This window comes from Salvelinus sp. IW2-2015, linkage group LG27, assembly GCF_002910315.2.
Source record: "Salvelinus sp. IW2-2015 linkage group LG27, ASM291031v2, whole genome shotgun sequence".
Classification (NCBI taxonomy): Eukaryota; Metazoa; Chordata; class Actinopteri; order Salmoniformes; family Salmonidae; genus Salvelinus; species Salvelinus sp. IW2-2015.
Window position 1 is genome coordinate 34,535,556 of NC_036867.1, and position 14,388 is coordinate 34,549,943.

Sequence of the window (14,388 nt, forward strand, 5' to 3'; positions counted from 1 at the left end):
GTCCTTTCAAATACGACGAGGAGCCGTCACGCTGTGTACCCCTAAAGATGAGAACAACTGCTTCTCTGTTCAGTGTGGTGCTGGAGACATAGGGCACGTGGTACAATCTAAAGACGTACGGTAGTTTCAACGCCACACTTGGGACGATCACCGAGAGGTTTGAACGTCACATAAAATTGGAACAGTGAGAGGATGAGTCGTGTATCGAAGGAAGGAGGCCAGAGGTTTAAGTGAATAGACATTCATGGTGATCGTTTTTACAGTCCTTTCGGGAAGTAACGTGTGCAACTGGTAAAGGGCTAGTGGAAATTCTGGATGGGCCGGACATACAGGAAGGGCCGTGAACAGGCAGAGGTGATACCAGTGGGAAACATGGGGAAATGGAATTCCAAATGATCTGTTCACTTATTTTTTTTATTTTTATACCTTGTTGTAACTAGGCAGGTGCAGTTGAGAACAATATTATTGACAATGACGGCCTCCCGGCCAAACCCTGGGCGACACTGGGCCATTTGTGCGCGCCTATGGGATCCCAATCACAGCCGGTTGTGATACAGGCTGGATCGAACCAGGGTCTGTGTGACGCCTCAGATGCAAGTCCTAGACCGCTGCGCCATCGGGAGCAATGATGAGTCTAGATCACTGTAATGATCAGACTCTATGTGACCAATATATATTCATACATTCGCATAAAAGTTCCTCCATTTCTATCACACCAGGTAACGATTACTGAATGATCAACTAATTTATCTCGCTAAGTGTGCTAACAAAACTGCTATTACAATTACACTCGAAAATGGTGTCTCTGTGATGACTACGGACGAATGTGTGTGTCTCTCTCTCTCTCTCTCTCTCTCTCCTCTCTCTCTCTCTCTCTCTCTCTCTCTCTCTTCTCTGCTCTCTCTCTCTCTCTCTCTCCATCCTCAGACTTCCTGAGCCCCAACTTTATGAATACTGGGGTCTCTCTGTCATCCTCACAAACGCCTCATCCTGCTGGGTGTGGAAGCTGTGATCTCAGTCCCGACCGCATGAGGTCGCAAGTTGAGGCCGAGAGGGGCAAGGCTAAATGCAGTCGGTAAGATGGTGCCTTATCCTCATTTGCTCTGTCTCATGTTCAGTCGGTTGACATTACTGATAATTACTGTTAAACTGTTTTTTTCTTTCTCCACAGGTCAAACCCTCCTGTTTAAAGCTCGACATCACGTAAATGTAACTTATAAAAGCGCAGGGGGACCGAAGTTGATTTCCATTCAATGGATGGCTACTATATACATCAGCTTTTAATGTAAAATATTTACCAGCGTTGAGTGCACTGGAGTCCCGTAGGGCACGTTGTGGAGATGTTTATGTTGTATAGTATCTTATTGTGTGTGTGTTGTGTGTGTGTGTGTGTGTGTGTGTGTGTGTGTGTGTGTTGTGCGTGCGTGCGGCGTGCGTGCGGCGTGCAGTGCCGTGCTGCGTGCGTGCGTGTGTGCGTGAATGAATGTGCGCATGTGTGTGCATGTGTATGCAAGTGTGTGTGTATGTGTGTGGTGTAAGGACAAATTGCAATCACCACAATGTGCAACATTGTATCACTCCAAAAGGTCTGGATCTTCTTCAGGGATGCTATCTCATATCAGCAGACAGACAATGGAATGTCTAGCTATGAATCATCTCTACATGAAATGACTTTGATTTTGCTGCTCTTGAAGTTGTCTCTGATACAAACGCTCTGCTGAACTGAACACTGGATTTTCCCATTTAGGTTGTTACAGATGTAGGATTTTAATTTGATCACCCTGTTGCAGGAAATGTAAAACTTGTAGTGTATTTGAGGTTTAAAAAGGTTTCTGAAGTTTGTAATTTCCCGCTTTGAAATGTTAGATTTGTCCATTCATTGTAATCCACATAATAATTTACATTTCTGGTTGCTGCAGGGTTATTTTCTTGATGTAGCAAACTGGCTCAAATTAAGAACCTACATCTTTACTTTTATTCATAGACTTTGGGTTGGGACATAGGTAGCCTAAAACAGAATAAGCTGAGTAGGTTTGATACTACTGCAATGATGTTTCATGTTTTTTGTGTTATGAATGTTTTGTTTTGGGTTTTGAGTCGAGGCTGAGCCTTGAATTATGTAATCTTGATTGGAATAATTTTGAGAAGAATAATTGATTAACTTTAATGTATGGCGCAAAAAATAAAGTTGAACTTTTGAGTTGTTGCCACGTCATCAGGTTCGTCATGTTTTGATTTGTTATCGTTGAGTGTAAATTATGTAAACCTATTGTTGAGTATTATTTGAAATAGACTAGAAATTTTCTTCTAAAACGTGTATAAAAACCATAAAAGCCGACCCCCGCCCAAAAATTGTCTGGAAGAAATGTAGRCTATGCTGCCTTTACTACCCCGCAGAGACCTTGGGCCGTGACGTCGCGATTACCCAAACTTTCGGAAAATTCTTCAGGAGAAAAACAACCAAGGAATGTTCCAACTCCTGCCTTTTTATTCCGCAACTTGTCGTCGAAATGAGAATATATTTATCACGCTGTACAGAATCTTTAGGAGTGCTCTTGTTAATCTTTGCAATAGTCTTTGTGAATAGCTGCGACTGTGTGAATGATGACGATGTGGTGTTGGAGAAAAAAGATCTTTCCGAACTCTACAGTAAGTTCAGCTCAGACTGCATCGAACATCAAAATGTGTCCACTAGTAGCCTACTGTTTAGTTTTTTTTCAAGAATTATAAATGATAGGTCAGTCATGCAAGTCAGGACAAGAAAGTCTACAATAAGAAAAACTCCTGTGTACGCAAGTGTGGTATACTGTATGTGCAAGACAGGATATTTGCATAGGCTTCTGTAGGCTACAGCGCTGCGCCGCTGGATGCATGGCGAGATGCGTTATATTATTCTCGGTTTCGATTATGGAAAAATACAATAAACAATATAAGAAAAGATAGTTGAATTGTTGTGTAATCTGGAAGTACTGCAAAATGGTTTCGTAATAAGAACATGTTGCCCTTATTATGCATGATCAATTAATGAATGGACTCATCATGTGACCATCAGGCTTCTGGTGCAGATTGGACAGGTCAGAAAGAATAAAACATCAACATTGATGCTGTTATGGGTAGAGGGACGGACAGATTAGGGTCAGGTAAAGGTAATGGATAGACTGTTTGCACAGTATAGGAACTGTAGGCTGTAGAGGGCATGTTTCCCTGGTATAGACAGGAGAGAGCTCAAATTGGGTCATGGAATTATGCCAAAGGAATGACAGGAGGACACGCACATTTTTATTTTATGTTAATGTAACCTTTATTTAACTAGGCACACATACACAGAGAGAGAGAGAGAAACAGCCTCAGACATGTTGTTTGGTTGGGCACAAAGAGTAGGCCTGTCCATGACCTGAACTCCAGTCTCCAGTCTCATTGAACTTTAAATGTTTATCGGATATGACAATCTTGGCTAGTGGTAATGTTGTTATAGTGTTGTTATTATGCGTAGGCCTAATAATACATTTGAGCAGCCTATAAACATTCACACTTGTTTCAGACATGTGTATAGGAGAATGACACGGATAGGCCCCTGAACAATAAACAGTTCGGAACAATACGTGCATATATTATGACGATCATTTGTGAAGTTTTTGTGCGTTTTGGTCTTCGGCACGTTTTTTTCCGACTGTTCGTGCACACAAAACAGTTTCTCTAGGCATGCCGAAGTTCGGGGGGCGAAGTTTACGCCCCATCATCTGTCATTGGTCAACAGTAGGGATTCTTCAATAAAGTGTTTGTTGCCATTCAACAATAGATGACTCGTATTCATGCCATTTTTTTTAACTTGAGAAATACTGCACCAAACATCATAGTTAGATTTAAAATTGCGCAACTAAGATCTCGATAAAAACGTCAAAATTAATGACAGATATCTTTATTTTTTATTTWTTTTCAATTCTGACTGTTTTGAGGAAGTGTATACTGGCTATGGCTTCTCAAGTTGAACAAACAGKACTTTTTCTCGTTTTTCAAGCAAAGGTCTTTTAAGGGAGTATGCGAGCACACTCGTTCGGTCCAGCAGAACCGAAGCATGACGGAAGCCTTAAAACAGGGCCTTTTAGTGCTCAGACACCAATATTGGTGTCGTAGAGAGCATAGTAAAGTTTACAGTACAAGATGCTATTATTCTTCACCACTATCCTACATTTCCATCCATCAATCCYTCTATTCCCAGACAAGGGTCTGTTCATCATGGAGAGTACCCAGCTGAAGCGCTGCATCTCCTCCTCCTCTTCTAACCTGGTCCTGGAGAGCTGTGAGAGGCCCACCCGCCATATGCTGTGGAAGTGGGTGTCTCGCCACCGCCTCTTCAATCTGGGTAGCAGCCTCTGTCTGGGCCTGAACATCAGCGACTCCACCCAGCCCCTGGGCACCTTCGAGTGTGACTCACCCCTCCGGACCCTGTGGTGGAGGTGCAATGGGAATACGTTGTACGGGGCGTCCCAGTTGAAGCTGTCCGTGGCTGGACGCCTGGTGGTGGTCAAGAGGGCCAGTTATCATCAGTGGCGGAGGTACTCTACACCGGGGGAGGGGCCATGTGCCTATCCTTATGAGGGTAAGTAGTAAACATTAGTGATGCGTGGGTCAGCTGTTTGTTCACCCGCACACGCCCGCAATTGCTAATAACCCATTCGTAACCGCCCAACTATATATGATAACTTGAAAATCCGAGGCTCGCACCCGACCCTAACCCGCAAATATAGAAAAAGCGCTGTACAGTCAGAGAAGGTGGAATGATTTTTTGACAAGCCTTTTTAGATCGGCATATGTTACTGCTTATAATATCCTTACATTTAGGTAGGCTATTTTTCAGTCAATGAACTTGTCTGTAATTAGATACTGTACGTGCAGCTTCTCTTCTGTCATTACTTGTTGCCCTAGAAGACCAAATCATCAGAATAATGTCATAAATGTATAGAATAAATGCTTCAATGTAGTTGACGTCGATAAAGTTTGTTTTCTCTTTAGTTTCTGCTTCTCTTGCAGAGCAAAGACATTTAGGGACCGGGGAGAAAATGCAATTTGCAGAATTTCCAAATTACATCAGTTTGAMCGGTTTTAAGAAAATTAAAAGCTGTTAAAATGACCCAAATCTTTTCAGTCTCCTGAGGGGGAAAATGTGTTGTCGTGCCCTCTTCACAACTGTGCTGGTGTGTTTGGACCATGATAGTTTGTTGGTGATGTGGACACCAAGGAACTTGAAACTCTCGACCCGCTGCATTACAGCCCCGTCGATGTTAATGGGGGCCTGTTCGGCCCTCCTTTTCCTGWAGTCCACAATCATCTCCTTTGTCTTGCTCACATTGAGGGAGAGGTTGTTGTCCTGGCACCACACTGCCAGCTCTTTGACCTCCTCGATACWTAAGTGCCGATACGATATGTATTGCGATTCTCACGGTTCTATATGTATTGCAATTCAATACTGTTCCAAAAACATTGCTTACGATACGATAAGTCGTCAAAAATAGTATCCYGATATGTTGCCATATCGATTTTTTCCCCCGTCACTATCGGTGTATCGTTTTACTGCAATAAATAATTCATTTAGCAGAAGTTAACATTGTTAGACTATGAGAAGTTCTAGACCTACAGTCAGTGTCCAGTTCAGCTGCTATCACATTTAACCTGTCTGAACAGTACAGTTCCCTAGACGCGCCATTTTGAAGTCCCTGTCTTGTGACTCAAATTTGTATAGAGCCTCACCATCATCACGCATATCATCGCCGGCACTGCTGTAATCCACTTTTAGCACTTCACCAAATCTTTCCCAAACATTAGACTACTGTTCTGGCCCTCCCCTCCATTTCATTTGAACTCTCCATTTTCTTATCGAATTAAACATCTGGCAATCGGTGTTCGTATTTGGCGCTCTACGGTTAGGCYCTAATGTTTAGGCTTAGGCTAGCCTACGCACTAAYGCCAGATAAAACAAATAAAAKAMAAACCTCATTGTAGCCTATACATATGAATTGCATAAGAAGGATAYATTTATGGATTTTTAATGCATCGTTTTCTCTTTATTCAACCCGTCCTTCATCCACACAATATTTCATGACACTAAACCCACCCGCCCTGCGGATATCACTGCGGGTTACGAGTCAACCCGCGCATCACTAGCATACATAGTATATTGTAGTCGTGACATGTACTGACTGACCTCTTTCTACACAGACAGTTTCATTGAGGCACAGTTGGTTTGATGTTAATGCAGCCATGCAAATGCTGCTCATCCCTTACATAAGAAAACAAACTGACTCACTATATATCCGCGAACATGAGCCCAAAGAAGGTGGCGGTGACAATGTTTTTCTCCGTAGAGATCCACACACTGCTGGGTAATGCCCACGGCATGCCTTGTGCCCTGCCGTTCAAWTACAACAACAAGTGGTACTCGGAGTGCACGGCAGAGGGGCGCGAGGACCACCATCGCTGGTGTGCCACCACCAGTCGATACGACCAGGATGAGAAATGGGGCTTCTGTCCCAGTCAAGGTGATGCACACTCATACACATGCATGCGCACACACACGCGCACACACACACAACAGTATTGTTTTACAGTGTGGGTTTGATCAACAAAACAACCATGTTAATATTCAAATGTCTTTGTCTCTGCCTTCAGAGTTGGGCTGCGATACGTTCTGGGACTCGAACCAGGAGAGCCGTGCGTGTTACCAGTTCAACCTGTACACCATCCTGACGTGGAGCCAGGCCTACTCCTCCTGCCTGGCCCAGGGAGGAAGTCTACTCAGCATCACTGACCACACTGAACAGATGTACATCAGAGGTATGACAACTCGTCTCTTTAACTATTTTATCACTATATTTAATAGTTCTATCTAAACATTTAAAACTTTATTTAAACTTTTAGTCAGGAAAGGAGACAAGGTGGGTGGTTTGGTCTGAGCTACACATACTGTATAAACTCTATAAACTATAAACTATTATGCCTTGAAACGGACTTGTGTTCATAGTTTTGCTTATTCAGGTTGGAGAAAGGASAAGACGTTTTGCCCAGAGTTAGTGGTGTTCATGTGTGTGGTTCTGTGTCTTTCAGAGCGGTTGGCTGACGTGGGGGTGATGGTGTGGATCGGACTGAACCATCTGAGTGAGAGAACAGGGTGGCAGTGGTCTGATGGAGCTCCTCTGGCCTTGGTCAACTTCACCTCAGGTAAGAGAGTTGGGCTGCTCTCCAACCTTTTCACTCCCACACCAAGGCCCAGATTCCTCCTTTAAGATGTGAATGAACAGCATTGGCGTTTGTTAGTAATATGTAATAGCTTCATGTAGCCCTCTGAAATGGAGTTTCTGGCCATTTTGCTCAAACCGGTCCAGTCCATTTGGATCTCAGCGGGGAGAATCAAGAAGTTCCTGCTGTAGCAGTGGTGGGAGCCAGAAATGTGTGTTTGAAACTAGGCCAACGTTTCTCCCTTTCTACCTGTAACTCCCCCGTTACCCGTGTTGGTCTCTCCCAGGCCTATCATCCAGCCCTCTGCAGGACAACAGACAGTGTGGAGTGTATAACTCGGGGGGGCACCAGTGGCAGAGTCTGTCCTGTGAGTCTGCTCTACCCTACATCTGTAAGAAGACCCCCAATGACACCAGGAGAGCTGAGCCACTAGGTAAGACGTCAATGGTCCTATATGTTTCATATTGTGGCCCTAACCTGGTCCCATATCTGTTTGTGCAAAACAGCGTTCGTCATGACAATGAGTAACAAAGAGTTGGCATGATAGCACAAACAGACTGGCACTCAGTCTATTGTTGCCTTAGTGCTCAGCCATTGTACTACAAGAAATTATTAATAATCTGCACTGTAACATAAAACTGTAAATTATACAGTAATTTGGGGTATTTTCAACAGTGAAATACTATGAAATGTTTTGCTGCAGCATACTGTAAATGATGGTGCATTGTGTGAAAATGTTGTGGGCGGGGCATAGAATTGCTGTATTTCGAATGGTACTGTAATTCCAACCCACAGAATACAGTACTGTCCCTCATCTTTGGAGTGCCAAAAACCTTTAGACCACTAGTGGGTGCATGGTAGTGTTGTTTCTGGCTAATTAACATATTTTGAGGCGTGCCTTGTAATAGGCTATATTTGTTGCACCTGGAAGTGAGAATGCTGTAGCAGTTTAACTCATATGTGGTTATAGTGCCCCACAGTAGGGGACAGATACAGTAGGGGACAGATTGGAGTGGCAGCAAGTCTTAAACCTTGTCCTTTTGTTCTGTTTTGCACTGTAGTCACTGCCAGTTTGGAAGCCTTTGTTAAGGCCTCTAGAAGTACAAGTGATATAAAACACCAAGTTGTAATTAATATACTGTAATGTAAACACTTTACCTAGCAGCCAACCTGCTTGCTACTGTAAAATGCTAATAAATAGAAACCCCTCCCCTCAATAAATTTCATGAATTCATCCATTCATTCATTCATCCCRATTACGGTAGCGTTCACTTTTATTTTTTTATTTTTTTACAGTATAATACAGTATAATACAGTATATGTTAAGGTATTGTACTGTGTGTTATTACACAGTACTTGCTTTGATACTGTATTTATATTACAGTAGGTGTACTGTTATATGACGTACAGAATTTTACTTGCCACCGAGCTGCCTGTAAGCTACTGTCAGATTCACAGTAACCTCTTTACATTGTGGTTTATAGGTAGTGATTACATGTAGAAGCTGATAAAAAAAGGTCCGTCTGGCTCTAGGGCCTAGGGAATTATTAACTTGCATCCCAAATAGCACACTATTCCCTATATAGTGTGCTACTTTTGACCAGGGCTCATAGGSCTCTGGTCAAAAATAGTGCATTATGTAGGGTATAGGGTGCTATTTGGGACTGATACACAGAGTTTGGTTGTGTTTGGTACTTGAGTCAGCTGTCTCTGTCTGGCTCAAGAGGGCTTGGTGAGCTGTCCAATTTGTCATATTCTTATACACAGTCTCCAACTAGTACTTGTTAACAGTTCTGAACAGCCCTTTCTAACAGGTCAAACTGTATAACCATGAGCAACGTTTGGCTGTTTGTTTTGGTTGATACGGATGACTCAATTGTTTCTGTCTGGCTCGAGAGTCGTCTGGTGAATTATCCATCTGTAATGTTCCAAAACGATGTTCTCTCCAACAAGAACTGTTGAATGGTACTGAAAAACCTTCTCTAACAGGTCAGCRTTTGGGCACAGCTCGGTTGTTATTTTCCTGATAGAAGTCTTGTTATTTATCCCAGTGACAGAAGATGTTCTGAGTCACTCCAGTGAGTAATGTCTTTCGAATGAACCTACGAATAGAATGGGAGAGGAGCTTCAGCTAGCAGCTCAACAGCTGGGTTCCACCTGGAACGTGAACTCTTGACCTCGGCTTCTTCCGCGCTGGGCTAGAACAGGGCTAGAACAGAAAACAGAGGTTGTGTACGATTCAGTAGGCATGACACGCTGGACGTGTTTTAAAATGGAGGATGAGAGTTCTTATTAGACAAGTTCAAGTAGTACACCTCCATTTGAGAATGTTTCCACCTCGGACCGAACTTCCATTTACTTTCTTTCATTTATATTTCCCCAGAGTGATGAACGACACTTGGAAGAGTGGCAAATTCGAGATTACTCTTTTGTGTGTATGCATTGATATGTAGGCTACGTGTGCCTTTAAAGGAAAAATTATTTAGTTCTGTCCTTGAACTGTTCTTGTCTATTGATGTTCTGTATTATGTCATTCTGTATTATGTTTCATGTTTTGTGTGGACCACAGGAAGAGTAGCTGTTTTTGCAACAGCTAATGGAGATCCTAATAAAATACCAAATACTTGGACCGTTTCTCTCTTTACCCCTAAATCTTAGAATGACAGGTGCTAATGTTTTTGTGCTGAATTGGACCCTTACCTCTCGTCTCTTTTCCTCTCCGTCACCCGCCCCCAGATAACTGGCAGTACTACCGCACGGTGTGTTCCGAGGGCTGGCTGGCCCACAACCGTTACTGCTACAAAGCCCTGGCAGAGGCTGAGGCAGGGAGCTGGGAGGACTCCTCCACTGCCTGTAACTCCATAGGGGCCAACCTCACCAGCCTACACTCGCTATCTGATGTAGAACTGCTGCTGGGCCTGCTGGCTAACGGTGAGTCTGGATCTGGGGTTCTATATTCTAGTATGTGGTATATAGTGTGTTCTCTGTTCTGGGATAGTGTGGACATCATAAAGGATCATGGGACGGTGTATAGTGTGTTCTCTGTTCTGGGATAGTGTGGACATCATAAAGGATCATGGGAGGGTATTGTCTTTTAGGTAGTTGTTTTTTAATGTTGACAAATCAACTAAGTATGTTGTGTGTGTGTGTGGGTGTGTGTGTGTGTGTGGTGTGTGTGTGTGTGTGTGTGTGTGTGTGTGTGTGTGTGTGTGTGTGTGTTGGTACATTTACATACATGTATATGTGTGTACTGTAGTCTCAGGGTCTGGCTCAGAGGTGTGGATCGGCCTGATAAAGAAGCTTATCGTCCTCAGCTGTGGAGTGGTCAGAACGGCTCCCCAGTCGACCTCACTCTCTGGCACATGCACCATCCTACCCATAGCAACAGTCAGCTCTGTGCCAAAGACTGACATAACGGTACAGTCAACTGAATTATTTGTCACGTATGACTACAGTTTGCGGTTGGTTCGTCATCTTTATTTGACTGAATATCGTCCTAGGAGGGGAACTGGCTGTTGAACCAATGCGATGAGAAGCTCCCTGCGGTGTGTAGGAGAGCAGGACTCCCACTGGAGCATGGGACGAGGGCTGTCCTGAGGTAGGCCACACACACACACACACACACACACACACACACACACACACACACACACACACACACACACACACCAACACACACACACACACACACACACACACACACACACACACACACACACACACACACACACACATAGATGATCTGATAATCAACCCTACAAATATAAGCGCTGCATATGTCCTAGCCCCGAGCAGAAGAATGCATATCTGCCATATCCATGGAAGGTGAAATTGAAATTCACATAGCTCTCTTATCAATCTTAACCCAACTGTTTCATTTACATTTACATTTAAGTCATTTAGCAGACGCTCTTATCCAGAGCGACTTACAAATTGGTGCATTCACCTTATGATATCCAGTGGAACAACCACTTTACAATGTGCATCTAATCTTTTAAGGGGGGGGGGGGGTTAGAAGGATTACTTTATCCTATCCTAGGTATTCCTTAAAGAGGTGGGGTTTCAGGTGTCTCCGGAAGGTGGTGATTGACTCCGCTGACCTGGCGTCGTGAGGGAGTTTGTTCCACCATTGGGGTGCCAGAGCAGCGAACAGTTTTTGACTGGGCTGAGCGGGAACTGTACTTCCTCAGAGGTAGGGAGGCGAGCAGGCCAGAGGTGGAATGAACGCAGTGCCCTTGTTTGGGTGTAGGGCCTATCAGAGCCTGAAGGTACGGAGGTGCCGTTCCCTCACAGCTCCGTAGGCAAGCACCATGGTCTTTGTAGCGGATGCGAGCTTCAACTGGAAGCCAGTGGAGAGAGCGGAGGAGCTAAACCAGTTAAACCATAAACACATTCCCAGGCGTTTCTTAGTAACAGCAAAACATGTAATTTGCACAGAAGTAGCTAGGTAGTTATGCTAACTAGCTTAAACCAAACGAAAAATGTTTGAATCGAAGAACTTCATGGCACCATGCATTGTTGATTCCATACATCCTTTGTCAGACAGAGGATCCGTGGAATGCTGTGTGGTCAGAATAGTGGCGTTCCACATATCCAGACATGCATTACCATTACAGTGAAAGAGCCTGGTTGGGTTCAGATCCCTGCTTAGGGCGAGTCTGCTCTGCATTCAGTACAATGAGCTGATTCAACAGCTAGATGACGTATTGTCTGACTGTCATGTGGTGTTGTGACCTCTGTTTACGAGGACATAAGCAGATTGACTCATAAGGGCTGTTTCACTGCTCACCATGTCCTAAAACGGACAGGAAATAGCCCTGGAGGTGTAGTATCAATAGGCACTAAAAAAATATGGGACATCACAGAATAAAKACTTTTTTCAGAGACTGTATTTGATTATATTCAGGCCACGTTGTGAAATTCACACAATCACCCGAGCTGTGTTCATTGAAAACGGCCTCAGTTGGAAAGGGATTTGACAACATAAAGAGAGAATCTCCTTCATCGCGGAGGAACTGGTGTACATTCCTTCTACACGCACGTGTCGGCAAGTGTTGGCTGCGATTGGTCATCAAGTGTGTATGGGGAGGTGGGAGTGAAATGTAGGACACTTGTCAAAACACTACTACTTCCTGTCCCTAAGACACTTCCCAAAGCCCCCCCCCAAGCCCCCTCCAGTCCTAACAGATGGGCCCAGTCATAGCCCTAACCCCCCCCCTCCTCCACCCCCCGTTCCCCTAACCCCAATCCTCCACGTGTGTTTGCTTGTATTAGCCACTGCCGTCTACTGCTAATTCCAAACTATGCGGCTCTTTCTGCCAGAATGTTTGGAGTGTAACACAATCCAGTCAGCTTGGCCGGCTCGCCTGAGCTTGTTGCTATTCTTGTACACCGGCCCAGATTCTTTTCAGGTGTCTGTGTGTATAGACATGGAGTAATGTGTGAGTCTGGCTCCCACCTCTAGTCTATCTACTCCAGTGTATTCAGCGCATTGTCTTGGCTACTCTCACTCCTGGATGGTGTCTGCGGTATTCACGCATATAATGTTTTTCATTTATTCATTTAATCAAACTGAGATACAGATGTAGGATCTTCATTTGATCACTCGTTTGTTCCTTCGAATGTACCTGCACAGCAGCAAATGCAAACTTGTAGTGTATTCGAGGTTAAAAAAGGTTTGTAAAGTTTGTAATTTCCACTTTAATTTGGATCAACCCCTACAAACAATGTCTTTTGATTATAATCCACATAATAATTCACGTTTCCTGCTGCTGTGCAGGATTATTTTCCTACTGTAGCAAACTGCCTCAAATGAAGATCCTACACCTGTATGTCTTCCCCACAGGATTGGAAGCGGAARGGCCACTCTTGCTACATGGTGACGAGCCACGAGCAGAGCTATGAAGACGCTGTCAAGGGTTATTACTGCAAGGCTCCTCTGGTCACAGTGGAAAACAGGTCTGATTTCKGACTTWGACTTCTCATCTTAACCATTTCTTACACACCTCAAATGGGAACTCACATATTTCATAGTGACAAGAATACATTCTTAGGAATGATTGTTGATTTCTCTCCATGGCAGGTTTGAGCAGGCCTTTCTGAACAGCCTGGTGAGTGAGCTGGGAGCCAACGGTAGCGTATTTTACTGGACGGCCCTACAGGACCAGGGTAACCATGGAGAGTACAGCTGGCTGGGGGGACATAACGGATCCACCCTACCCCTGCTCTATACAAACTGGAATAGGCATCAGCCAGGTAGGGAAGGGAGACGTGGTGAGGTGGGCTGTAGCGTCCTATACTCTATGTTCCAGGTAGAAGTTGCCCCTTAACCACAGATCCAGGGTCAGATTACCCAGCAATGTATACTAACGGCTCCAACGGCTCTCTAATCAGTAGGGTAAGGAAACCAATCTGACCCTGGATCAGTGGATAGGGACAAACTTCAACTTACGCTATGTCAATAAACAATAGTCTCCCGGGTAAACACTACTGTTTTGTCGTCGTGGATTGAGTGTTTCCTCTATTCACCTCTGTTCTTCCAGACCACTCCGCTGTCAACAGTCTTCCCTTTTTCCCCCACTGGCATGTGGTCTCGATCACACAGACCAGCTCCACTTAGACAGCAATAGGGCTGAGACAGAACAGACAGAACAGAAAGACAGCCAAAGCTGTGGGTTAGTTTAGCCCCAGGTGGATGTCGGCTGTCTACTGTCCTTCATTCGCCCCCCCTTCACTTCACACGGTGGCTTAGTACCAAATGGCAACTTATTCCCTATGTAGTTCTCTACTTTAGTAGTGCACTGTGAAGGGAATAGCCGAATAGAGTACCATTTGGGATGCTGCCTATGATTAATGAGTTGAAGTGTAATTTAGGTTTCACAATCTCAGCTTCCTTCAGTCAGTGTGAGAGCATCGTTAATCATGCTGTTGCTATGGTGAAGTGGCAGGAAGACTTTGAAGTAGAATTCCCATCATTTAGTTAATAAAATACTGTGGTGCCAACACTCTAACCAATGCATGCTAAGCTTGGCGTTGTGGATCTGTTTCTCACAGCTCAGTCTCTTTCTTTCTTTCTTTCTTTCTTTCTTTCTTTCTTTCTTTCTTTCTTTCTTTCTTTCTTTCTTTCTTTCTTTCTTTCTTTCTTTCTTTCTTTCT

At 44.1% G+C, this 14,388-nt stretch overlaps 1 protein-coding gene across 1 annotated transcript in view; it reads left to right on the top strand.

The window, feature by feature from the left end:
* Positions 1–1,435: 1,435 nt before the first annotated feature.
* The window catches only part of LOC111953358 (secretory phospholipase A2 receptor), a 25,840-nt gene continuing 12,887 nt past the window's right edge, over positions 1,436–14,388 (top strand). Inside the window, 12 exon segments of the mRNA XM_070435539.1 lie at positions 1,436–2,649; positions 4,220–4,600; positions 6,363–6,536; positions 6,667–6,831; positions 7,102–7,215; positions 7,520–7,666; positions 9,970–10,164; positions 10,490–10,650; positions 10,734–10,794; positions 10,797–10,831; positions 13,079–13,191; positions 13,316–13,550. Of these exon segments, the coding sequence (XP_070291640.1) occupies positions 2,511–2,649; positions 4,220–4,600; positions 6,363–6,536; positions 6,667–6,831; positions 7,102–7,215; positions 7,520–7,666; positions 9,970–10,164; positions 10,490–10,650; positions 10,734–10,794; positions 10,797–10,831; positions 13,079–13,191; positions 13,316–13,550 (1,920 nt within the window). The 5' untranslated portion in view covers positions 1,436–2,510.